Below are 27,201 nucleotides of genomic sequence, written 5' to 3' on the forward strand. Positions count from 1 at the left end.
TCCCCTATCCACTCTTAACCACCCAGTCAGATTCATTAACTTCCCCGTGAATCAAATCCTCACTTACGTGTCATCATCTCCTTGACCAACCGGATCTCAGACTTATCAGATCATAAAAGGAAGGTTGATGACGTGACGATAACGTCAATATGCCACGTCAGATATGACATTGATGTCAATATGGCACATCAGAATATCTAACACCGTTAGCCATTGAATTCTCAAATTATTAATGGTCTGAAAGTTTAGATCCTAAAATGTAACGAAAATTACTTTAGTCCCTAAAATTTAAAAGCGCAAAAATACAAGTAATTAAAGTATACTTTTTCCTAAAATGTTTAATAGTATTGCATGTTTGTATAATTAAAGTATACTTTTTCCTAAAATGTTTAATAGTACTGCATGTTTGTATAATGATGTGGGTTATCTCAAGTTCTAATGAGAGGTTTGTGGAAAAATCAAGTGCTTATCTTCGGTATAAAATGCATGCATTGTACGGCAGAAAGCTAAAATTTGAGCTATGTGTATTGGCTAAAGAAAGAGAACTTTCATCTGTGAAGCATTGGGCTAAAAAAGAAAAAAGCAGGCAAAATCCAGGAGTAAATTGGAAAAGGGGAGATGAAATTAATAATTATTTTCTTTTGTTGATAGGAAACGTACAATGGTAAAAGAAAAAACATGGCTCAGTTTTTGTCCTTGCTAATATTATATTGCTGGTTGACGAGAGATGGGCGTGTCATTTCCCCACACCAAGTTGGGGAACATAACGTCATAACCTGGAAAAATTATAATATACATAATTTGATATATAAATAAAAATTATTATTTAAAAAAATGTTTGATATATATTTTTTCTTTTCAGTATTCACTTTTCTTAATTTTAGAGTATATTTTAATACAATTATTCAAATTTTATTGGGTGTCACTCTAAATTAACTGAATTTCATGATCTTTTAGATGTTCTCAAGAATAAGTAAAATAAAATTTTCAGTGAAATGGAAGAATAAGATGATGGGTATATTTATTTAATATATACAAGCGGTCAATAAATAAGTATTATTTTAATTAAATTTATATTTTTTTCGTTTTATAATTTTTACTTATTTTTTATTTTTTATTATTTTAAAATTATTATAATTATAAAAAATAATTAATATATCTTATCAAATGGGTGTATAAATTCCTAGTATACCTAAGAAATTTTCAATCTCACATTCTAGGTGGCATAGTATTAAAATATGCACCGACTTGTTTGGCATGCAAATAAAGGAAAGCAAGCAAAACAGTCGGAATACAAAACCCAAAAATTAATGACATAAACCAACAAAACTGAGCCAATTCCATCAACCCTACAGCCAAAATGTCATCATTGATCCTTTGAAATGGCAGATTAATGTCATTTTAAACTCTTTTTTCAGGTTGGTAAGATTGGCACAAAAGCTGAAAACTATAATAATTAGATTTTGTTTGTTTCAAATTCTATATTTTCCGGAAAATAAACACTGTATTTTAAATTTCTGAAACTTTTAAACAAAATAACATACAAACAAATTGAATCAATTTCATGTAAAGTTGAAGTTCATGAGTTAACTTACCCAACCAAATAAAGTCTAGAAACTAATTCTCTACAAGTGGGGCTCCACCTAGATGTGTGCTGCTGTTATGTGGTCGGCATCGGAGCCAACGGTCAGAAAGGGAGAAAATCCAATGAATAGAGAGGTAGGTTGGAGGAAAAGGAAACTTGTGTTTGGATCTCACCATCAGCTTTCTCTATTTTCTTCTTTGAGAATAAAACAGTCCCAGACAAATTGATATCTGGACAGGTTTTGCTTAACTTGCAGGCTACCGCAGGGCTAGAAATTGCAAAAGAATATGTTTTTATCTTTTTTTTTTTTCTGGGTTTTTGTCATTTTCTTGAATTAATGCAATTTCTAGGTGCATTGACAAATGAAGATTTTTTATTGTTAAAGTTTTGTTGAGGATTTGGTGGTATTAGTTTTTGCTCCTTGTCCTGCAGGAAAGGAAACATTGAAATGATGGTTCAGCTGCGGCCCACTTGAAAAGGCCAGGCACGCTCTATGATATGGGTGAGCGAATCCATCATCCTCCTATAAACATCTACATTTAATTTTAATAGATTGTATAGTATTTTTATTTTTTAAGTATATACATTCATCTAATTTAAATTCGTGTGGACAGAAAAAAAAATTTGTTCTCTTAAATTTTAATTATTTTTTTAATTTTAAAATTATTTTATATTTAAAAATTAAATTCAAAATATTTAGTTAAGGAAAATGTGACCTATGCATTCTAATTTACGTTTTGCAAGTGGATTATATGATATTTAGTACGAAATCGATAAATTCAGTTTAAAATTAAATTGAATTGAATAAATTAAAAATTAAAAATTAGTATTTATAAAAATCAAATAAAACTGAATCAGAAAAAAATTAATTTAAATCTAATTGATCTGATTTGATTCGATTAAATTAATTAAGCTTTTAATGAGTATTTTATTTTTATATTTTATTTTTAATATTTTATAATTCAATTGAAATATTTAAATTTTAATTAGAGTTTGATCTCTTTTCATTATTAAAAAATATAGAAATATAGTATTGATAATTAATTTATTCAATTTAATTTTATGAAATTTTTTTAAATTAAATTAAATTAAAATAACTACATGTTTTAAAAAATAAATTCAAATTGAATAAAAAAATTTTTAAAAAAATAAAAATTTTAAATTAATCGATTTAATTACTTACTTCAATTAGATAAAGGGCAGAGATCATGATGATTATAAATGGAATGCTAATATGATTTTGGAGCTTCAACGAGAAAGTTGAGTATGGGTTTTAATGAAAACGAAATGACATGTACGTAAGAGAGAAAGATGCCATATGGGTCCACAGCTTCAAAAAGAAAAATTTTCATTGCCTTTGCCATTGATTGAACTACTTCATCTACTTTCAGCACTTTATTTGCAAACTCTCTTTATTCACGATTCAATGTGTGAACCGACCCACCAATTCTTGGCAGGTTAATGTTTATGGCTAATTGGCTAGGGTTGCTAAAAAGCCTTCCTATACATTTTTAATGAAGACTGATTTAATTTTAAATTTATTATTTATTTATTAATCAGATATTTATACACAAATGCTTGCATGAATTTATCCTGATTTTACCTGCAAAGGATGAGCTGGTCTGGGAAGGCTTGGACACAAGGATTATCTTTAAAAGCTAGAAAATTAGAAACGGAAAATAAAAATAAAAAATAAAAACATGGGACCATAGGAGCTTGTGAGTTCTGAGTTCTGAGATGAGACCATTAGGGGGGGGTCCACCCATGGATTATGTAGAATAGAAAGAGCATGTGAGGGGAGGAGACCACCAGCTGGCTCTGCCAAATTTGTGGGTCTCTCTTTCCGTCCCTTCACTTTCCATCTAGCCTTCGTATGCTTCATGAAGAAAACCTCAATTACGTATTAATTTTAATATTTATGCCGGTGATTAAAAAAGATAATTTTTTTATTTTTATTTTTTAATTATATTATAAATAACATATATATATATCTTAATTTTAAAAATAAATAAATAAATCTTTTGATAACTAAATATTATGAAAATATATCAATTTAATCTATCATATTTGCCGTAAAAGTTACCTAATATGTTCACTTTCAATTGCTTTATTAAATTAACCTCTCACATTTACTTCATCACTTAATTTCTTCACTTTTAATACTTAAATTTATAAAAATAAAATATTAAATCCCTAAAATCACAGTCAACAAAAGCATTAATGTACATTGCGTAAGGCAATTAAAGATGACATAACGTTATTGTTATTTTATTTATTATATAATTAAAAAATTATATTGAAAAAAATATTTTGATAGTAAAAGTATTTTGATAATTTCTCAAATAATTACATAAAAAAATTTAATATGCATGAGCCTCATTTATAGGCAAAGGATAAAGGTAAATAAATAATTAATTTTAAGTAATTCTTTTTAAAAAAAAAATTGAAGAATTCACCTTAAAAGAAAAAACCCTAGGCTAATATAATACTTTAGCGAAATGGAATGGAAATGCAGGTACTCCCTCCTTGACCTTGTGCCTCAAACTTCACTAAAATCGCAAATATGATTCCACATCACGTGGCTTAGGTGCTGTGACGGGGCTTTCGGCTTTCTTCTTTTTTTTTTTTTCTTTTTTTTTCTCCACCACATTCCATAGACAATCATGAATCATAATACGCGGTGTTACCTTCACTTTCATACGTACATACATATATACCAAAAATTAATAAATTTCTTATAAATATTGACCAAATATTTTTATATAAAAAGTCTACATATTAAAATAATAATTTTATAATTATTATTATAATAATATAAAGAAAACAGAGAATGGAAGAGAAAATTATTATAATAAAGTTAATTTACATGTATAATCTTATTCTATAGTTATTTTTTGGGAAGATGGGACCCACCAGGAGGGGCAATAAGGGAAAGAGTGACACGAAAGTTTTACAGAAGGCAACGGTCTGGTCTGAGCTGGTGTGTGGAGTGCAGTGAAGCCTAAGGAAAACGAAAGTGGTGGTTACCTTACCTTTCTAGCTTCTACTTCTACTTCTTCTAATATCCCCTTCTCTTGCCGCTATTTCCCCAACTGCCCTTTCCATCTCTCTCTCTCTCAGACATACATTTTCCAAGAAAGAAAAACAGCCCACCTCTTCTTCTCTTTGTGGCTTACTATTGCTGTTGCAGTATCACTTTCTTGTCCTAAAATTCTCCATTTTCTCAGACATTCACAACGGTCTCTTTTCTCTACTCTCACTCTTCTTTCATCTCCTTTCTCCAATTTCTCTCTATCTCTCTATGGAGCCTCATGCTTCCGCTGAGGATTGTTGTGTCAAAGTTGCTGTTCATGTCAGGCCCCTCATCGCCGATGAACGGGCTCAGGGTTGTAAAGATTGTGTCACTGTTGTCTCCGGAAAACCTCAGGTACATTCCCATATAAGCATGCCGGACTTCACTGTTTGTGAACTTAATGGGAAAGGAAAGAAAGAGAAAAGGGTGTTGGTTGCTTCAGTCTTCTAGTGCTTTTCATTCTATCAAGTAATGTCCTTTTAGTTTTGTTTGCTTTCACGAGGTGGATTGGCTAGTCTTTGGAGATCTGGATCTTAGAATTGGTTTAAATTCTTGTTTTTGTCAAAATGGGAAATCGCTTGAATTCTGAGTTTGGATCAGAAACTAAGTCAGTGGCTGGCATTTTCATAGAATTGAGCTGCTTAAGCTATAAATGGGGAAAGTATATGAATTAAGCAAAGTTTGGATGATTATCTGAATGGTTTATCTGTTTATTTAGAGACAGAATGAATGCATTTCCCTGTTAGAATCCCACTTGGGAATTGTTTAAATATGGTGTTTGTTTGCTTTCCGGAAAATCTCTTGAAGAATCGGTTAAGTCCATCGGTCAATTCTGCACTCTTCTTCTTCTTCTTCTACTGCTTCTTTTTCTTTTGTTTTCCCTTTAGTTCTTCTTTTCAATTATTGGGAAATACAATTGACTTGAGTACACATACTGAAAATTCAATATAGACAAATTACTGGTAAGGAATTTGCGTTTAGCTTCGTGCCAACTCTTTTGTTCAAACATTCTTCGAAAATTGGTCATTCTGATAATTAACTCCCTCGCTTGCGTCAGTGTTTTCTTTGTTTTATTTGCTAATAAATGCTAGTGTCAGCTAATTTTATAGTAAGAACTGTTCAACGCTTCTATATCATTTGGAAATCATACTAAGCGATTTTGCTCCCCTCTCTATTTGGTATGGAATCTTTATTTTATTACCCCCCCCCCCAAAAAAAAAAAAAAAAAAGTTTTCATAAAAGATTGTCAATCTCACATATTGGGTTGTATCTGCCAGACATACTTTCTTTTACTCTCACTTTGCAATTTGCAAATTTCTGCCCGTAGTTTGAGTTGAGACCCTTTCTATCAGTAATTTGCAACCATAAATGAACCGCATTATCCGATACTTAATGGACGATTCAAGTGCTTTTCTCTGTTACTCTATCCTTTGTTCTGTCATGGTTGTCTTGCAATGATCATACTTATGGAACATTTTCAACTCTCTAGTTGCCGAACCCTCAATGGCTGATATATTAGCTTTTTTCCTTAAAATTGATGTGTCTCAGATCATATGTTTGTTGTGATGATGCTGCAGGTACAAATAGGCACACATTCATTCACTTTTGATCATGTCTACGGGAGCAGTGGTTCTCCCTCATCTGCCATGTTTGAAGAATGTATTGCTCCACTGGTTGACGGCTTATTCCAAGGATATAATGCAACAGTTCTTGCTTATGGCCAGGTAAAGCTTTATCTACCATGGGAAACTTGTTCAAGCAAAAGAAACATTACATATGCAGTTCAGTTTTCATTTCCTTATTGTCATTTTTCGTCTGGCACAGACAGGATCTGGGAAGACATATACAATGGGAACTGGCTTCAAAGATGGCTGCCAGACAGGAATAATTCCTCAAGTCATGAATGTTTTGTTTAATAAGATTGAAACTTTAAAGCATCAAACAGAATTCCAGCTGCATGTTTCTTTCATAGAGGTGCATTGAAATCTTCCAACCCTCCCCCCTTCTTCACCCTCCTCTTTTCCTTCTGAATTAGTATAATCAGTTGTTATGTGTGCTTGCATAGGTTTTCAAACCTAATTGTGCAAAAAATTAGTGATGTTATTAGAAGCAATGAGATCTAAATCCATTAATCCTTTATCTATTAAGAAGATGTTCTGTTTAGCTGTTAGTTGATGGGTATCTGAACAACTGAACCTAAATGTTTAATAAATCTTTAAAATATAGCTAATAGCTACTAGGCATCCTATCAATTATATTTTATATCAGCTTTACAATTAGAGTTGTTTCATATAAGCTGATAGTTGATTAAATTTTATATTTCATCTAGACTACACTACCTTTTGAAAAATTTATTAATGATAATTAAATTTAATTTTTACAAAATAAATTATTTCAAAATTATAAGGCATAATAAATAAATATAAAAATATTATAAATAATAATTAAACTAGTTATACTGCTCATTTTTATATGATAAATAATATATACATTACAAGTTTTATTTTATTCATTTTATTGTTGTATAATAAATTAATAATTTTATGTTTATTTCAATAATAAAATAAAATTGATATATAATCTTATTAGTCATTTTACATATCAATAATAATAGCTAAATATAGTTTTACCAAATACTTGTGATATGTAAGCCAGTCAACTGGCAGTTGTACTCAACAGCTAAACTTAAAAGGGCTCTAAATTATGTACATTGCTAATCAGTCTGAAGAATGACCATCTAATTATTAGTTTCTAATAAATGTGCATCTCAATTTATATAGAATTTCTGTTAGAGTTATCTAATTAAATGATTTAAATGTGGAAGATTCTGAAAGAAGAAGTACGTGATTTGCTGGATCCCACTTCTTTGAACAAGTCAGATACTGTAAATGGGCACACAGGAAAAGTAAATGTCCCTGGGAAACCGCCAATACAAATTCGTGAATCATCAAATGGTGTTATAACACTAGCAGGATCCACAGAGATTAGTGTTATGACGCTAAGGGAAATGGCCACTTGCCTAGAACAAGGATCACTGAGCAGGGCAACAGGGAGTACGAACATGAACAATCAGTCAAGGTAGATTATTCATCTTAGAATGACTATATATTTATCCATATCCTCTTATTTAAGTATAGATTCTGTTTTATAGATTATTCTTATCATATGGAACAACTTTCATAAGATGAAATTTTGCTTATCTGAACTCCAATTATGTCTTTAATATCTACAGTTTGCACTGGAATAATGGAGGTAGAGTTTCCATAAAATTAATTTGTTCAGATATATGTAGCTAGGAACTGTTGCTATAGTAAAATTACATTCTCATTACCCAGAGAATCATTCATCAGCAAGCATTTTTTTTCCTCTAGACAAAATTAAGTGGATAGTATTTTTTGTTTCATATCAGTTGAGTTCAGAAAATTTGCTTAAAATTGGAGCTATACTTTTTTTTTTTTACTTATATTTCATTGAGAAAAGGGATATTTATCATAGGACTTTTGTCACAGCAAATTTAACAGATTGCATGCATGAGAAACTGCAGGAATTAAGACTTTTAACTGTGCTGGAAATGAAATAACAAAAGAGGATGAGAACATTCAGAGGTTTTATAATCTTTAAATGTGCAAGAAAAATTTTCTTGATGATAATTGTTTCATAGTATAGTAAAAGGTTTATTAAACTCATATTGGTTGCGACATTTTAGGTTACCAAGCTAATTTGAATGGATTGCATCTAAATAAATTCTTACTGTTGAGCCTGGAGTACTTAACTACTTATCACTGCTTTAAGTGACGATTCTTGTGATTATGTTTATACAGTCGTTCACATGCAATCTTCACCATCACATTAGAGCAAATGCACAAACCCAATCCTTTGTTCCTCGGTGATAGCAGTCCTAATGAGAGTATGAATGAAGAGTATCTATGTGCCAAGCTGCATTTAGTAGATCTTGCTGGATCAGAGCGAGCTAAAAGAACAGGTTCTGATGGTTTGCGTTTTAAAGAAGGTTGGTGGCATTTGTTATAACTAGTTGCATAAGATTGAACCTTCTGGTTGTAACATAATGTGTGAACAGTTTTACCTTTTAAACAGGAGTTCACATCAACAAGGGCCTACTTGCACTTGGTAATGTTATCAGTGCACTAGGTGATGAAAAAAAGCGCAAAGAAGGTGTTCACGTTCCTTATCGAGACAGTAAACTGACTCGGCTTTTGCAGGTATATCACACTCAAGGAAATCTGAATCCCATGTCAGAAGGGTCCTGCTATAGTTAGGATAATCTGCAGAAGTGGTAAAAATATGAAGAATTTCAGTTATTAATTGGAACTTCCTTTTAAGCAACACTTTCAAGTCAGTTCTTTAATCTGCCTGCCAATTGCCGACTGATAAATGCTAAATGTGATACATTTAGCATTTTGAGCAGTTATTTGGGATAAACAATAGTTACTTCGTCTGAAGATGTAAACAATATGTACCATCTCTAATACCTATTCCATTGGTGTTAGACAAATTCATGTTCATACATTTAGCATTTTGAGCAGTTATTTGGGATAAACAATAGTTACTTCGTCTGAAGATGTAAACAATACGTACCATCTGTAATACCTATTCCATTGGTGTTAGACAAATTCATGTTCATCCCAGTTATTGATCTAATGACTAACAGCAAAGCCTTGTCCTACACCTAGTTAATTGACACTAGCATTCTGATATGTTCGGATTTAAGTTTCATATCCTTCATTTATATATTTATATATATCTTAATTTTATTTTAACTTTCCTATATTTATGCATGGACTAAGCTTATGTTTTGGCAGGACTCACTTGGTGGTAACAGTAAAACTTTTATGATAGGTAAGTCTCCATACTTCTCTATCAACCTCAAATGTTTTGTTATATTCCATCAAGCCCTATGGGTTTTCCCTTGGGATCATCTTGCTGTTCATTTTTTTAATAAATGTTTTTCTAACCTCTGTAAGTTTCTTCCTCTCCCAGCTTGCATTAGTCCTGCTGATATTAATGCCGAGGAAACCCTTAACACTCTAAAGTATGCAAATCGTGCTCGCAATATCCAAAATAAGCCTGTTGTAAGTTCTCATAAAATTATTATTTTATTTGACTTTTTCCCTTTTCTGCATGTTGGTAGCCAAAAAGTGTCACACATGAAGTTTTTTCCTTTTTATTTTTGGCAGGTAAACCGAGATCCCACGTCAAGTGAGATGCTAAGGATGCGCCAACAAATAGAATTTTTGCAGGCTGAACTTTGTGCCCGAGGAGGAGTTTCTTCCTCAGATGAAGTTCTGGTATCTGGTTTCTATAAACTTGTTCAGTCAGTTAATAGAGTAAACTTTAGAACTAATGCAATTGCAAGTTTTTCAAGTAAAGACCTCTTTTGCTTGATCTTGAAAGATTATGCAACTTCTCAAATAACCTTTTTGTGTAGGTTCTCAAGGAAAGAATTGCCTGGCTTGAAGCTGCAAATGAGGATCTTTGCCGAGAACTTCATGAATATCGCAGCAGATGCATTGCAGTAGACCAACGTGAAATAGATGCTCAAGTATGTGATACATACTCTAGATATTCTTTATGATTTTGTCCTTTTGCTTATATGGTTGAGATTTTTCTAATTCACGGTCATTCACGCAAGTGATTTTTATATGAAGTGCGGGCTTTACCAGTAATAATGTATGCATGTGAATCTGAAACTTCATATTTTCAGGATGGTAGCACCTTTTATGGAAAAAATGATGGGCTTAAAAGGAGTCTTCATAGTATAGAACCTACAGATTATCAAATGGGAGAAACCATGTCAGGTAAACTTCTACTTTCTACTACTTGCTCTTATGTCCTTTTTGGTTTCTGGTGAGTACATTTAGCCCTTAGCCCTTTTTCTTTTGGCAGATTCTATGCAGGTTTAATTTGGTTGTAACAATTTTATTTGAATTCTAATTGCTAATTGTGGCAGGTGATTCTAGGGAAATTGATGAAGAGGTAGCAAAAGAGTGGGAGCACACCCTTCTGCAGAATACAATGGATAAGGAGTTGAATGAATTGAATAGGCGTTTAGAGGAGAAAGAGGTAAATATTTTTCCTGTTTCATGATGAAACATGCATATTTTTGAAGTGGCATTCTGACCTAAAAATTTCTACAATCAGATTTCACGTGATTATTTTCTGTGGATTTTACTGGCCAAATATTGTATCAGAGAAATGTTTATTTATACATTACACAGGGCGTCATCAGTAAGCAATACAAGGTCGCTTTGATGACATATTTTAAGCAGAATGCCAAATATATAAAATCTGCTTTATTTTGTACATATTGGCAGTTCTTTGTATAAAAAATCTTTTGTATAATTATATAGTCATTATCTGTTCATTTATCAGTTTCCTTATTGCCTGTATTGCATCTGCTAACAGTTGCTCTTAGAAATCACATTACAAGATATTGTTTCTTATATTTTTCCTTTTGCTGTCCAAGCAGTCGGAGATGAAACTTTTTGAAGGGGTTGATACTGCAGTTCTCAAGCAACATTTTGGCAAGAAAATTATGGAATTAGAGGATGAAAAGAAAGCTGTGCAGGTTAAAAATAAATCTTTTAAATTTTAATAGCTTATTCCTTGAGAATTGACAAAGAAAAAGATTTCATTTATTTATGCAAATATTACTGCAGCAAGAAAGGGATCGTTTGTTGGCTGAAATTGAAAATCTCTCAGCTAGTTCTGATGGGCAGACACAAAAATTGCAAGATATCCATGCTCAGAAATTGAAAGCACTTGAGACCCAGGTGACTGCTCAAGCTAACCCTCCTTATATTTTCCAATTTAGGGAAAAGAATATTCTGGCAATAATGTTTGTAAATGATCTTCAAAATTTGGGACCAGATTCTTGATCTTAAGAAAAAACAAGAGAACCACCAGCTTTTGAAGCAAAAACAGAAGAGTGATGAAGCTGCAAAGAGATTACAGGATGAAATTCAATCTATAAAGGCACAGAAGGTAAAGCGTCTGTCAGTGTTTCACATTATGGTTCTTTCTATTGATTATTTCTACAGTATGTGTTGCTAAATTTTTCTTTCTAATTCCCTTCTATTTTGAGCATGTAGGTTCAGTTGCAACATAGGATCAAACAAGAGGCAGAACAATTTCGACAGTGGAAAGCCTCTCGGGAAAAGGAACTGCTGCAGGTGCTCATCCTTTCTCTTTTGTTAATCTCACGGCAATTGCTATTCCACCACTGCTGCGGCTTTTATGTTCTTGATCTCATACAAATTGAACTGGTGATCAATTAAAGCAGATAAATGTGATTTTCATAGTAAAGAAATTACCTATTCACTCATGAAATAGGCTCATCCTATAAAATTTGGATGTCAAAGTGGATCTTCTTGGAAAATTACAATAAAGTACTTATAAATGCAATTATCTCCTCGAGTGTTGTTCTTCTCTTTTCTTTTATACCTGCATACTGTTATTGACATATCAATATTATTCATGTATGTATTCCCTTCATTCATAGTAAATTTTCTATGCAGTTGCGAAAGGAAGGGAGAAGAAATGAATATGAAAGGCATAAACTGCAAGCTTTAAACCAGCGCCAAAAATTGGTGAGCCCAATACTGTTTCTTGCATATTTAATACTTTATCCTTTGTACATTTGAAAGAGTACCATGTGGTTCCAAACTCCAAACTGTAAAGTTTCCTCCTGACAAGAACTCCCGTTTGGTTGGATGCCTTTTTATTGGGCATTTTCCTCCTAATATGGCTGCATGGCTGCTTGAGCCTATGCTTAAATTGCATGTTTTTGCCACCAGTACTGTTGGATGCTGCTGGGAAATTTATGTTTTCTGATTTTGGACATCCATAACAGGACGACATCTCATACCTTTTTAAGAAGGATTGCAATAATTTCACCCATGAGCAAATAGAAAATAATACTATATTCATGTCTGGAAATCTGAGTCAACGTTTAGCAATTGAATATCTTTGGAGAAAACAAATTTTATTGGTCTATTGAAGTTACCACTACTTTATGTTTAATATGAACAATTTGTATGAGGTCATCAAAACATTTTTTTTTTAACAGGTTCTTCAGAGAAAGACAGAAGAGGCTGCAATGGCCACCAAGAGGCTGAAGGAGCTACTTGAAACTCGTAAATCAACTGCCCGTGACAACTTAGGTGTGTTTATCATTTTCAGCTGTATGATATCCTTATGGCTGGTGATCTGGACACCCCGTGTTTTAAATAAGTGCATGTCCACTCATTTAGGTCATAAAAATATTAACATTTTGGGTGTTAGCATGGTGGATCATTTCCCTTTTTATGTCATATTACTAATAGCTTTCCATCTTCCAGCTATTGCCAATGGAAATGGAACAAACGGACAGGTAAAGACCTTCTCTCTCCTCTGTCAAGTTCATTTGGATATCTCTGCTTGCATTTTCAATTTAATACAAGGTGCATATGCAGAGCAATGAGAAATCCTTGCAACGTTGGCTTGATCATGAGCTAGAGGTCATGGTGAACGTGCATGAAGTTCGTTTTGAATACGAGAAACAAAGCCAAGTGTATGTACTTAATCCTACATTTAGCAATTCCATGTGTTGCTTGTGACCAATCTTATGGTTCTATGTTGCAATCTACAGACGAGCTGCACTTGCAGATGAGTTAGCCGTGTTGAAGCAAGTAGATGAGTTTGCCTCAAAGGGGCTAAGTCCTCCCAGAGGAAAGAATGGATTTTCTAGGTATAATTTCTGCAAAAACAGTTATTATTAATTATCCATACTTCTTCTCTTTCTCTGTCCTTTAATCAATAAATTTGACCGCTATCAAACAGATAGAAAAACATATTTTTATAAATTGTACAATTTCTTGAAGTGTTTTCCATGCTTTTTCAGGGCCTCTTCCATGTCTCCAAATGCAAGACTGGCCAGAATATCTTCACTTGAGAACATGTTAAGCATATCATCTAATTCACTTGTTGCAATGGCTTCACAACTTTCTGAGGCAGAAGAGCGGGAGCGTGGATTCACCAACCGGGGACGCTGGAATCAGCTGCGTTCAATGGGAGATGCAAAGAACTTGCTTCAGTATATGTTCAATTCTCTGGCAGATGCAAGGTGCCTTCTTTGAACAAACTTGTGTTGAATTATATTATCTTTATTATTTTCCAACAAATAATACTTTCACATGAAGGGGCTGGGCTTTGAATGCCTCGTTCCACTTGCTATATTTCTGCATCCCTAAATAGAAGAGTTTGAGTTGTACAACGAATATAACAGAGAATACATAATCCTACAAGAATTAAATCTCCCGATTGTATTCCATATGAACATGATCTCTGTTACTTTGAACTCTGTTGGTTTTGTTACAAATTATTCACCTGCACAACTAATTTGCATATGATGAACAGGTGTCATATATGGGAAAAGGAAATGGAAATCAAGGAAATGAAGGAACAGTTTAAAGAACTTGTAGGTCTCTTAAGACAAAGTGAGATACAAAGAAAGGAGGTGGAGAAGGAGTTAAAACTGAGAGAGGAAGCTCTTTCAATCGCTTTGGCTACATCCACTTCGGTAAGATATATCACTTTTGTTCAAATATTTCTCCATCCATCATGAGACAAGTTCAGAACTTCTAGAAATTACATGGAAGTTGTTAGAACCATTGGAGGCAAGCAGACAATGAAAATTGGATTGAGGCACCAAACTCTATATTTAATGGGCAATTCTTACCTAGACCAGGTCTACACGGACCTGTAGTGTAAATACATGGGATAGGATTTACTACAAATCCATATAGTCCTAGTCTATATAAGTATCTTCTATATTTAACATCCTAAGATGGTTAAAGTCATATTATAGGATCTTAAGGCAAATTTTTGCAACTCTCTGAGCTTTAATATATATCATTGGGATAGAGATTGCTAAGACATTGAGTTGTCTCACCAAATGTAATTTTACAACAGTTAACTTGCATAATTTTGAAGCCAAAGACTTTTACCACTAATCCCTTTTTTTTTTCTAAAAATTTTGTGGGAGAGAATAGCTAAATATTGAATCCCAAATGAAATGAAATCTCTATTTGCAAGTACAAAAAATTTATGGAGCATTTTGATGTTCCTTAACTAGTTTATCCGGCTATTGTGAATCTTTTCTTCGTTTGCTGAACATTGATTTTCTTCATTGATGCTGAAAATATAATCATATGTGAATTGTTCAGGCTCGCAATGAACAAGCGGACTCCCACAATTCACTGAAACATTTTGCTGACGACATGAGCGGTCCCTTGTCTCCAATGTCTGTGCCAGCACAGAAACAACTTAAGTATACACCTGGTATTGTTAATAGTCCAGTCAGAGATTCGGCAGCATTTATAAATCAGACAAGAAAGGTTAGCTTTCTTTTTTCACTAAGGGATTCAAGCCTCCTCCTTAGTTCTTACTTGGCTAACAGATTAGGATTTATTGTTAGTACAGATGGTACCACTTGGGCAGCTGTCAATGAGAAAATTAGCAATTGCTGGACAAGGTGGGAAGCTATGGAGGTGGAAAAGAAGTCATCACCAGTGGCTTTTGCAATTCAAATGGAAGTGGCAAAAGCCATGGAGACTGTCAGAATCAATTAGGCACAGTGACGAAATGATCATAAGGGCAAAGCACCGTCCACATACTCTGCCACGTGTACGCTGATATTTTGTGCTCGGCAGATTATTCTTGCCTAATACTCATCTTTGACCTACAAGTATGATCCCAACCATACACGAGTATGTCTACAACAGATGGAGGTAAACTTCTGCACACGACTGTTTTCGCTCCGTTACTTTTCTTTTTCCTTTTTCTCCTTTCTTTCTCTCTAGTTTGACTATACTTGCAATCACTAGATCAGAATTGTAAAATGTATCTAGAAAACCACCAAGGAAATAGGCTTCATCATTGCCTTAGCTGGACTTTACACAAATCTCCCACACATAAATGGGAAACTGCAGCTGTCCTGGTGGTCAAATTGACTTACTGGGAAACTGCTAGCAAGGCCAAGTCTTATACATAAATCTAACTTCACAACAATGATCCTTGACGCGTTAGTTCATCGAATATGCCTTTCGACTCTATGCAGTGCTGCAGGTGGCTGTTGTGGAGCTCTCTGCTTATAGCTGTATTGGATGAGCTGATTTTGAAAAAGATTAGGTTTGAAATCTTAGAATGCTTATGCTGTGATCAGTGCACTCGGAGCATCTAGTAAAGCAGCGCTGATGCTGCTGATGATTCGCCCGTATGTTTACAAGAAGATATCCAGAGGCCTGAGATGGTGTTAGTAGTGATACACTGGTAAATGATATCTTGCTTTAGCTTTATAGTGTTTTGGTATATAAGATAAGGTTTGTCAATAACAACTCTTTGGGGGAAGGAAACCATCCCACAAATACAGAAATGTATAACAAAGGGCCAGTTTTTTAACCCCCTTTCTTTTTGTTCTTTTTCCCAGTTGTAAGTTTCTTGGCTAATTTTTTCCAAAATTTATTATGTGTTAGCACGATTTGCTTCTACAGAAAGGATTGAATACTAGCATTTTGTCTTTGCAAAAAGAAAAAGTATCTTGTAAATTATTTACATTTTCTCTGGTAGCACCCTGTATTCATGTTCTGCTCAAATTCACTACATTGAGTTATCATTTGGAGGGAGTTTTGCCATTGATTAAGGGTTTGTTTGGCATTGCCAGTGAAGCTATTGTTGAGAAAATTTACCTTAAATTTATCGGTTAGCAAATACCAAAAATTGAAAACGCATCTCTGGTTAAATTTGAGCTTACTGATCTCTGAAATATAATCAGAAGTTGAAAATTGGCCTTGATATAACCCAAAGAAAGACTAAAAAAACAGAATATCAGTGAGAGAAAAAGATCTGGATTAAAATATGAATACCATCAGAAGAGAACAAATGCCGTGAAGACAAGATTACATATAATGCACTGAAACCACTCTAACAGAGTAAACATTCTATAACTATCGTAACATGCAAATTCTTTTTTTTGTCTCCATCATCCCAATTTTTACCTATGGATGGCCTGTGGACTCTACTCCAAGCAGTTGAAGTTCTGACAGATGATAATGATTACATCTGGCACATTGTTTGATGAAGTGCCCTTGAATCGAGGGCATTATGCAGTCAAATGTAGAAGTAGGGCAGCTAAGCAAATCAAGCATGTCAAGGAACATTGCATGGAAATGCTCAATTCTACATTTCTGCACATCAGAGTTGGCAACACCAGTAGGCATAATGCTCATCTTTACGATGATTACTAACAAGACCTCCACACTGCAAACAGATGAAGCTGCTTCCATCAGAGAATGCATCCAACACAATTTGCATCCTGCCAGTGTCTGCAAGTATAGAGTTTGCATGAGCATCTACCAATGGGCCACCTCCATTAAGTGGTGAGGGTTCCACTTTAGAAGGCTGGACTTCAGCAATTGCACACTCGGCAAACAGAGCAGCAAGTTGATCAGCAGCAGTGTTCTCTTGTAGCCTGTTTCTATACAGTTCACGTGCACGATGCAGAGACTGAAACACAGCTTCATCCCCACCTTTGGAACGTATTGCCATTACAACCTGTTCAAAACTCCCAATCATTAGATATATAATACGTCCTGAGGATTTCTTTTTTAAAATGCCAAGCCCTAAATATGAAAGTTAACATCCTTTGAACTTTGCACGCTGCATTTTCATTACAAATATTCTCAATAAAATGCCACTGGACATTCATAGCTAGTGACATGAAGAATGATCAGTTTCATGAAAATACGATGCAGTAGCAAGCTATTAAAAATACCAGAAATAATGTACAAAATATGCACAAAGACAAAACTACTCAAAAGAAAACCATCTTCTTTCCTAGACTAGAGTTACAATACAATAATCCAATGGTTTTGGAAAGAGAGAACAAAAGGGAAATTTTATTTAAATGTTAACCAAGTTATTAATCATTTTGCTATTCTATTTCTCATTGTTCCATGTTTTCAAAAAAAAGAAAGAAAGAAAGAAAGAAGCTGCTCATTTTACCATGATTTCAAGATAGACAAATAGTGCTCCCAAAAATCTCAAAGCAATTAGATATTGCAAAAACTCTAAACCCCCAATGACCAAGTTACTCACCATTGACCATGGTTATGCCCCGCTAAGCCCTTGCTTTTCTCCTGCTCTAAGAAATTCCAGAAATGGCATTGGCAGAATTTCTTTCATATTATAAGATGATTGTTAATAAAAGCAAGCCTTGTTTAAAGAAGCTTACTAGTACCGCAAGAATGCCAATTTAATCTTTAAGCCATACTTTTCAAGCAGTTAGGAAAAATATACAGGCTTTTAAAGCACACATGCACAAACACAAAATCTTGTGATATCGAATCTTAATTCTGGAAATACAATCACCAGGCAAAAATAGAGCAGCAAATTGATAGTGAAATCTCTCAAGACTTATCATCCAAGTGGTTTGTTTCAGAATACAGGAAGCTAGCACAAAGCAAGCGCTTTTTGCCTCTATATTGAATCAAAGATTACAGTTAAAGTCCTCTTCCAACTTCCTTTTCATTTCATTTTCCTTCAAACTGGTAACAAATTGGTAACCCCAATACCCAATCAAAGAGAAAGAAATTCCCAAAGCATAACCAAACAAATCAACTTCCAATGAATTTGGGAAATTAAACAAATTCAAAAAGAATATAAATTTAATCAGATAAACGCCATATTTTCGTCATGAAGAAGGAAAAAAAAAATCCAACTCTAAACAGAAAAATCATTGGAAAAATAATTACCGCTTGGAGAGCCTGAGAAGGTTTCCCCTCGTTGATGAGCTGACGAGCAAAAGTGAGCAGCTCTTCAACGACATCGTTCGGGTCTTGCTGAGATACCGCCGTAGAAGGCTCAGTCTCCGTCATCTCGGTGTCCTTACAGTCCATGGCATCTGAGATTCCAAGTAACCTTTAAGAGCAGTCCACGTTTTATAAGTTGGTAATGTGCATGTCCCTGTCGTCTTCCTTTGCTGCAGAGTTAAAATCCAGAAATGCAACATAGATATTTTAGGTTATGATAATTGATCCACATAGCCAGACCAGACGATTCTAGCAAATTCCACTTCCATGTTTTTCTCTCTTTCTCCAGCTTCAATGGACTCGGCCTTCTATTCCTTAATGGGCTTCACCTTCCATTAACTTTGGACTTATTCTCACAAGTTTAATTTAATATAATATATTTTCAAAGTTTTCTCTAAATTTTTTTTATCAACATTTATTCACGTCTCTATTTCATAATTTTTTTAGATAAAATTTCTTAATTTATGTGATTTAGTCTTAAATAAAAAAAATCTCAATTTCCTTAATTTTCTTGATTTTAAAGCTAAATTGAGCTTAAAAAAAACTTTCAAACTAATTTTTAATTATATTTCTTTTAAAAAATAAGTTAATCATAATCATTTTTAAAAAAATATTGATAATCTTGTCTAATTCTCTCTATTCTATTAGTCGAAAAATATAATTAATTATTGAAAAAAATTAAAAAAATTAGACATCATTAAGAAAAAGTAATTATCACTGATGTTTATCAATTTATATGACAATATCAAATTAACAACGCATACTCATGACATATGAAACGCTTATTACATTCTTATTTGTTGAAACTCACAAAGGCATAATCCAATGAAACATCCTTAAAGCTTATCGTGAAACTCAGAACCACCACTTCACCTACCCACTTAGTATCAACAATACTCCATTACTGCAATCCCTGGTAATGCCTTGGAACTTTATAATCATATCTTATTCTTTGAATGGAACAGATACTTTTTGAACTGGACCACAAGGTAATGCCAATGCCTTTTCCTTGCATTTTCTCTAATTTGAGCATGAAACTGCATAACGAAACAAGCAAACAAAATCTTATAAAAGAATCCAACACACGAGTCAAGGTGAAGAAGCCATTTCAGGAATCACAGAACCAGAAACAAAAGGAGGCTGACAAGGAACATAAGTGTAAGACCACATGTCGGGGCATAACTTGCTATGTGCAAAGAAATTGGCACATTCCACCACCGATCTCTGGAAGGGAAGATCAGGAATACAATTGTTTCTAACGTCAAGCACTCCTTTCTCAATTAAAATCCTACACAAAGGCCCAACCATTGTAAAATAATTATTAGCCAAAGACAAGTTCACCAAGTTTTCCATCTCGCAGACCAACTCCGGAACCATACCAAACAACCGATTACCGTCAAAACTTAGCTGCTCCACCTTCTCTAGACAAGCCAGAGATAAGGGTAATGGACCAGTTAACTGATTGTTGCCAGCATCAAACACTATGGCCTCTTTTAGAAGCCCTATCTCGTAAGGCAAGCAACCTGTTAGCTGATTGTTTAAGAGTATGACTTCAGTTAGAGACGAAAACGCTTCGAAAATGCCTCCTGGGAGTGGACCAGTGAATTTGTTGTCGGCTAAGGTGAGATAAAGTATATGTGTGCTTCCCAATTTGTCAGGCAACCGTGTCATGAAGTTGTTGTCGTTGAGAAACAGAGCGTCGAGGGGTTGTGTAAATAACTGAGGTGGTACTGACCCAGAAAAGAAATTGAACCTAATATCCAAGAATGTTAGACCATTCATGCCAAGAACCGCCGACGGAAATGGACCAGAGAATAGGTTGTTGCTTATGTCAAGCTCGTAGAGATATGGGAGCTTAGCAATATTCGGCGAGATAATACCTTGAAAGAAGTTAGAATTTGCATGAAAGAGTGCAAGATCAGGAAGCTGATCAAGGAATCCGTCGAGAGTAGGAGCAGAAAGTTGAAATCCATTGAAGTCTATAGAAGCAACAGCTAATGCAGACTTGTTGTCTGGTGGGTTATCGCAGAAGAAGCCTTTGTAGCTGCATAAATCTGAGCCAACCCAGGTTTTAGTGATTCCAAGAGGATCTGAAGTGATCAAAGACTTGAACTTTTGGACGATTGGGTACACCACAGCCAGCCTTTGATCAGCAAATTCCAAGATTTCTGTTATGAGAGGTAGAGGTGGCGATGGTGGATGAGGAACACTCAATTTTGGACACTCCAGTGGAATGGGTAACTTCTTGTTTCTGTGAATTTCATTCTTGCAGCTTTTGCTTACGCCTCTTCCTCTGTTGATGCCGAGTGCTATAGTGTCGACAATGGAACAAATGAGGATTATGCAGAGAAATGAAGGTACAAATTTGGCGGGCATATTGCTGATAGCTAGTTTTGCTTGTGTGCTCAACTATATGCTTCTTTTTCTATCTGCTCAAGAACAGGAGCCAGGACCTGGAGATTATAAGACATTGCTGCATCCAGAAGAATCGTCTAGAGTTGTTGTTTACCCAATTTAATTAGTTGTCTTTTATCTATATTTAGCTCGCATTGTCATTAGATTTCTTAAACAAATTCCAAGTAATAATTTTATAATTTTCGACCCATTTCTTTTTTCCACCTATAGTTTTAGGCTAATAAAAATTCATTACTAGTGATGCGATCCTCACTATTGCGGCGCAAAATGGAGCAGGCATTAACATAGAATCATAATTTATTTTTTCTTTTCAATCATTATTGGCAAAGAAAACTGATTGAAACAACATGGTTGATGTAATTTTTGTAATTGAAATTCGTTTGAATGTGGATTTAATTAATAAAAGTGGCCTCTCATCCCCAGCCGACCACAGAATATTTCAGTCATCCATGTCTGAAAAGGGTTGCCTTTTCGGAGTGGATTCCAATTTCCATTTCATCTTAGACGGAAATAATGGATCCAACTTCACCATGTTTTTGTCTCTATCAACATATTAATAAGAATAGTTCTAATTTATATGAAAATGTAATCTTTATTTTATCATGGCCAAATATGTTTTTTAGTATTTGAATTTTATATGAAAACTCAATTGGTATCTTGATTTTTTTCAGTTAACATTAATCTCTATAAAAATGTAAGTAATTAATCTTAATTTTTATAAAAAGTAATTATTAATTTCCTAAAAATTGATGGTATATATTTATACAAGCCTTAGAAAAAGCGAGAGTAAATTGAAAGGGTAGAGGTGAATGAATAGGCCGAGTCAATAGTCCATAAGTAAGAATGGATCACTTGGGCCTAATCCAATTATAGCTAAGAGGGTTTTTTTTTTTTTTTTTTGTCTAAATTATAGCTAAGAGCTTATAACTAACCAATTAGTCTTGGCGCATATTCCTTATAAACTCATTGAAATTCTTATAATCTTTTAAATGTAGGACAATTTGACACTCCCTCTTAAGTTACAACTTAGGTACACTATGAGGTCACACACCTCTAAAAGATTCAATTTCGGGTATTTTGATTTGATTTTTTGCAGATATATTTAAAAAAAATTAATTTAATTTCACAAAAATTTTAAAAATCTTTTATTACATTCCCCTAAAAAATTCAATCTGAGGTATTTGGACCTGATTTTTTGCAGATATGTTTAGAAAAATGTAATCTAATTTCATAAAATTTTTGCAAATTTATTATCAATACTAGGTATTTCTTTTTATTTTTTTAAATGGCCTATCATGGTGGTGATGGGTGACGGAGAATTAGGGTTCAATTCCATAGAGGGAGTCTGAGAAATGGCTACCACATCCAAAAAAGGCAGCAGGCGCGCAAATTATCCAATCCTGACACGAGGAGGTAGGAATCCTTAAAATGTAGTAACAACACGATAAATTTGAATTAAATTGAAATTAAAACAAGATCACACTTGCTTTAATACCGTATTACAATTTTAAATTAAAAGGGTAAAGGTTAATGAAAATTTGAAACCTTGAAATGCAGTAGAAACGCTGCAAAATTTGAATTAAACTAAAATTGAAACTGGTCCAGACATACTCTTATACTATAATATGATTTTGAAGTAGAAAGTTGAGTTTAAATGAATAGACTTGAGTAAGAGTCCATAAATAAGGGTCACTTAGCTTGGATTTGGATATAAACCCATTGCAATTATTGTAATTTTTGATATGGGATACTTTCACATATATGATATTTATTCATATAAATTTGTAAAGTCTGGCTAACTCCAATGTTAAAATTTTAACTTTTTGATGAAATTTTTATTAATATTTGAAATCTCAAAAATGAAAACTTTAAACGAGTAAAATAGATTTTATAAAATAAATTTGAAACTTTTTATGATGTGTTAAAAAAAGATTTTTAAAAATCTTTTAAGGTGAAGGTTCGGTGGTCGAATGTGACTTCTCCAGCCACCTATAAAAGGGGCTCTGTCTGAAAAGAAGAAAATTTTTTCTCCATTTCGAGTATAGGTAAGTCTCCTACCCTTCTTCTTCTCAAATTCTTTCTTTTCACAGTTTTCTCATGAATTTTTACTTTGGTTTTGAAGATTTGAGTTTGAATTTCAAGTTTTAGCCGTGGGATCTTCGGAGCTCATTCATTCTTCTCCTAAATCTCTCCCTTGTTGCTGTGATTTTGTGTTCTTCAAGAGTCTGTTTTCTCAAAAACTCATCGCTTTTGTGCTCTTTATGGTTGTGTGTAGCTTGAATTCTGGTATTAGAATGTCTATGTAAAGGTTAGGTCTTTTCATAGTTTTCTCATGAGTTTTTACTTTGGTTTTGAAGATTTGAGTTTGAATTTTAAGTTTTAGCCGTGGGATCGTCGGAGCTCATCCCTTCTTCTCTTAAATCTCTCCCTTGTTGCTGTGATTTTGTGTTCTTCAAGAGTCTATTCTCTAAAAAACTCATCGCTTTTGAGCTCTTTATGGTTGTGTGTAGCTTGAATTCTGGTATTAGAATGCATGTAAGGGTTAGGTCCTTTTTTTTTCATATTTGAACCTCGAATGTCTATGTGATGAGTATTTTTGTTGAATGCATTTGGAAGTTTAGGTTAACTTTAAATATTTCTTGTGTTTTGGATTGTGTATAGTTGTTTTTAAGCTTCTACATGTGAGTTTTATTGCGGTTTGGTGGCTATGAGTTAAGGTTGAATTGGGTTCTGCCTTTCCAGGTTCGGTCGCCGAAGTAAAGTTCGGCCACCGAACCTGCCTGTAGAGTGAGCCTTTTGGCCGCCTAACCTGTTTCTGAAGGTTTACCTTCATATTTGTAAGGGGACTTTAGACCACCGAACCTGCCGCTAAATATCCCCCATCCAATCTTTTTCAATTTATTTTCTATATGTGTTCTTATATATTCTTAGGGGTTTCTTGGGTTAGTTTTTAGAGTTATAAAAGTTATATTTGGTCCATCATTTAAGTTCATTTATGTAGGATCGGACTAGAGAGACCGAGAGGTCAACAATGAGATAGTTGTTTTAGAACTAGGTTTGCGTCAGCCAGACATGAGTAGAACTAATCTGAACTATATTTTTAAAGAAATCAAATATTTTAAGTATGTTCATGTATCACGAATACCATGTATATATGATCAGTTTGTTTTATATTAGTGTAACGCCCCGAAAACCGGACCGCTACCGGCGCTAGGATCCAGATCGACTTAAGGTCGCCGGGACCCGTAGCAAGCCTGACATACATCTTGAATACATGTTAATCCCAACATGATCATACATATACATAAAACTTTAAATTTTTTCTTTCATTCACCAAGCTTAATCTGTGCATGCACAAACTCAATATCATAAAACCCCACACTGGAGCCCTCATCAAATGCTCCAATGGGGTAACATATCATACATTAAGCTTTGTTTACATAAACATCATCATTTAAATATTAATATACAATCATGTATCAAAAGGGATTAACCATACATAACTAGGGCAAAGCACATCTCTAACCATGACATGTCATTACATATCCTTACATTACATAACTCTAATTTACATTACATCATATCATTTTGTATTTTATTACACGTCTTTACATTACATCATATCCACTACTATTCTATTACTTAAACATAACCAAAGCCATGACCTGCTGACCTCCTGAACTATCTCTGACCCTGCAAACCTGGGGGTTAGGGGAAAGGGGTGAGCTATAAAGCCCAGTGAGTAGAACAGTAAAACAATATATTAAAACATATGCTTTCATGGAATGCATCACATCGCAAGTAAATCACCTTAAGATGGTATTGTCACCAATAGCCCCCTATATATCCAAAAAATGCCTGACCCTCTACGGAGCTCCTCAGGACTTCTTCTTAACATAACATAACATGTCCAACTGTGCCAGGGACGATTAGGCCACACCTGGTCTTCTCTTACATATAACATATCATATCTAGTCCGACTGTGCCAGGGGCGATTAGGCTACACCTGGTCTTTTCATCTCATATCATATCATATCATATCTTACTGAGGGCTAGAGGATCATTCAATATCCATCCACATCATCATCATTGTATTATGCAATGCATCATATTCGTGAATTCTAATGCAAACAACCTATTACATAACATGGTATTCATGATGCATGAACATGTTGAAAACATTTGATTTATCTGAAAACATAAAGTTCAGTTCTACTCACCTCCGGCTAGCTCTGGACTAACTCTGAAGCAGCTAACACTGCTGAACTCCTCGGTTCCTCAGGTCCGATCCTACACAGGCGGACTCAAATGAGGGACCAAACAACTCTAACATAACACTAAACATCTCCCCAAAAACCCCTCTAAAACACCTCAAAACATGCATGCAAAACAGGCAAAGGAAGGCTGGACAGGGCACCTGTGGCGGCACATTCGGCGGCCGAATGTTCCCACAGATCCGAAAGTCAGGTACTTTCGGTGGCAGGTTCGGCGGCCGAATGTTCACACAGATCCGAAAGTCAGGCACTTTCGGCGGCAGGTTCGGCGGCCGAAAGTCCCTCCAGAGCCGAAACTCAGCCACTTTTGGGGGCATCTTCGGCGACCGAAAGTCCTTCCAGAGACGAAACTCATGCATGTTCAACTGCCTATAGTCGATACAAAGTCTGAGGGATCCATCCTTCTTTCTCACAAACAACACTGGAGCTCCCCAAGGTGAGGTACTCGGTCGGATGAACCCTTATCTACCAGCTCTTGCAACTGCTCCTTAAGCTCCTTCAACTCTGCTGGTGTCATTTTGTAGGGAGGGATAGAGATTGGTCTGGTTCCAGGCATCAATTCTATTTCAAACTCTATCTCCCTAGCAGGTGGTAGTCCTGGAAGCTCGTCTGGAAAGACATCTGGAAATTCTCTGACAACGGGCACTGAGGCGAGCTCCCTGACCTGACTATTGAGCTCTCTCACACCGCCTCCAAAACCTCCCACACTCACATCCAACACTTTCAAAACATGCACAACTCATACAACAAGCATATAGGGGTCTCAAACTAGCCTAAACCCCCAACAAACATCACATAAACATGCATAACAACACACAATACCTCATAACTCACATAATCCTAACATTTTTACATTTAGCTTCAACATGCATCTCTACCCCAAAACTCTTCACAAAACTTACTTAAAACATTGTAAAAGATGAGGATCTACACTTACCTCTTGAAACTCGAGGGTTGGTGCGACCCAAACTTGAAGATATGGAGGACCCAAGCTCCAAAAGTCTCCAAGCTCACAAAACCTTGATCAAAACTTAAAACTCTTCAAAGCAAAGATAAAACTCATGAAAACTTGAGGGATTTGGAGAAAAAGCATAAAAACAACTAAAAGAGAGCATGAACTCACCTATGTCCGAAAAGAGAGGGAAAACTCGCCCATTTTCCGGACAAAAGGGCCTTTTATAGGTGGCCGGCCAAACTCCCTTCGGCGGTGTTAAATAGAAGGCTCTGACATCCGAGATTTCTGGATTTCCACGGAGATTTCGCCGGAAAGTTGGAAATTCCGGTGCCGGTTCTAGCCGGGTATTACAATTAGAATTCACGAATATGATGCATTGCATAATTTATTGTTATTGTGGATGGATGTTGGATGACCCACTAGTTCTCGAGTATGTTATGATATGTTATGATGAATATGGAAGTCTAGGTCGAGACCCATTCTACGCCTCTGGCATTATGTAAAAGAAAGTCCAAGTCGAGACTCATTCTATACCTTTGGCACTATGTAAGAGAAAATATAGGTTGAGACCCATTCTATACCCTTGACACTATGGATATGTTATATTATGTCTAAAAGGAAGTCCTGAGGTGCATCCGTTGTTGGCCGGGCAGGTTATTAGTGACAAGTCCATTTTGATGTGAATTATTTATAATGTGACGTATTCATATGTTAATATATTTTATTAAACTGTTTTTATTTATGTTTCTACTCACTACACTCTTGTAGTTTATTCCTTTCCCCTAATCTCAGGTTGCAGAATCAAAATTAGCTCGGAAGGTCGGCAGAGTTATTGGTATAATCTTGTTGTAATAATATAATTATGGACATGTATTAAATTGCGAATTAAAATTGTATTTTGCCTGAGTTTTCTATTATAATCTCTGGTTTATAATCTTTTATGTAAAGGTTTTTTAAGTATAAGTTATATTTGAACCAAGTTTGAGACATATAACATTGACCATACTGGAGCATTTAATGAGAACTCTAGTATG

At 34.6% G+C, this 27,201-nt stretch overlaps 3 protein-coding genes across 7 annotated transcripts; 1 reads left to right on the forward strand and 2 right to left on the reverse strand.

Annotated features, from left to right (window-relative positions):
• The first annotated feature begins 4,555 nt into the window (after positions 1–4,555).
• LOC110615215 (kinesin-like protein KIN-4A) lies at positions 4,556–16,269 on the forward strand. 4 transcript variants are annotated; one of them, XM_043956628.1, is made up of 26 exons: positions 4,556–5,012; positions 6,236–6,382; positions 6,483–6,632; positions 7,483–7,736; positions 8,480–8,667; positions 8,754–8,878; positions 9,464–9,515; positions 9,657–9,748; positions 9,854–9,964; positions 10,105–10,218; positions 10,381–10,474; positions 10,627–10,739; positions 11,146–11,244; positions 11,336–11,449; positions 11,547–11,660; positions 11,768–11,848; positions 12,194–12,265; positions 12,745–12,838; positions 13,016–13,047; positions 13,130–13,227; positions 13,306–13,404; positions 13,558–13,779; positions 14,073–14,235; positions 14,882–15,052; positions 15,138–15,445; positions 15,775–16,269. In XM_043956628.1, the coding sequence occupies exons 1-25, from the start codon at positions 4,887–4,889 to the stop codon at positions 15,348–15,350; spliced, it is 3,138 nt and encodes a 1,045-aa protein (XP_043812563.1). In that variant the 5' UTR covers positions 4,556–4,886; the 3' UTR covers positions 15,351–15,445; positions 15,775–16,269. The 4 variants fall into 4 exon arrangements, with proteins under 4 accessions (XP_043812563.1, XP_021612682.1, XP_043812564.1 ...); XM_021756990.2 differs by having other exon boundaries at positions 4,557–5,012; positions 9,479–9,515; XM_043956629.1 differs by having other exon boundaries at positions 4,869–5,126.
• A 276-nt stretch (positions 16,270–16,545) lies between these two features.
• LOC110615216 lies at positions 16,546–18,780 on the reverse strand. 2 transcript variants are annotated; one of them, XM_043956631.1, is made up of 3 exons: positions 18,467–18,603; positions 17,811–17,856; positions 16,546–17,267 (listed from the first exon to the last, which is right to left on the reverse strand). In XM_043956631.1, exons 2-3 carry the CDS (start codon positions 17,811–17,813, stop codon positions 16,908–16,910), a joined length of 363 nt encoding a protein of 120 aa, XP_043812566.1. In that variant the 5' UTR covers positions 17,814–17,856; positions 18,467–18,603; the 3' UTR covers positions 16,546–16,907. The 2 variants fall into 2 exon arrangements, with proteins under 2 accessions (XP_043812566.1, XP_021612684.1); XM_021756992.2 differs by lacking the exon at positions 17,811–17,856 and having other exon boundaries at positions 18,467–18,780.
• Positions 18,781–19,513: 733 nt separating this feature from the next.
• Positions 19,514–21,013, reverse strand: LOC110615158 (uncharacterized protein At4g06744). Its single transcript, XM_021756883.2, has one exon. The coding sequence runs from the start codon at positions 20,897–20,899 to the stop codon at positions 19,613–19,615; it is 1,287 nt and encodes a 428-aa protein (XP_021612575.1). The 5' UTR covers positions 20,900–21,013; the 3' UTR covers positions 19,514–19,612.
• Between the last annotated feature and the right edge of the window lie 6,188 nt (positions 21,014–27,201).

Source organism: Manihot esculenta, chromosome 5 (genome assembly GCF_001659605.2).
Source record: "Manihot esculenta cultivar AM560-2 chromosome 5, M.esculenta_v8, whole genome shotgun sequence".
Lineage (NCBI taxonomy): Eukaryota > Viridiplantae > Streptophyta > Magnoliopsida > Malpighiales > Euphorbiaceae > Manihot > Manihot esculenta.

Coding starts and splice junctions, on each gene's coding strand:
- LOC110615158 (XM_021756883.2), bottom strand. CDS start 20,899: ATGCCCGCCAAATTTGTACCTTCATTTCTCTGCATAATCCTCATTTGT.
- LOC110615216 (XM_021756992.2), bottom strand. CDS start 18,610: ATGGACTGTAAGGACACCGAGATGACGGAGACTGAGCCTTCTACGGCG. Junction 17,268..18,466: donor CTTCTCAGGCTCTCCAAGCG/GTAATTATTTTT, acceptor AGTTTTGAACAG/GTTGTAATGGCAATACGTTC.
- LOC110615215 (XM_043956628.1), top strand. CDS start 4,887: ATGGAGCCTCATGCTTCCGCTGAGGATTGTTGTGTCAAAGTTGCTGTT. Junction 13,780..14,072: donor AATTCTCTGGCAGATGCAAG/GTGCCTTCTTTG, acceptor TATGATGAACAG/GTGTCATATATGGGAAAAGG. Junction 15,053..15,137: donor TTATAAATCAGACAAGAAAG/GTTAGCTTTCTT, acceptor TTGTTAGTACAG/ATGGTACCACTTGGGCAGCT.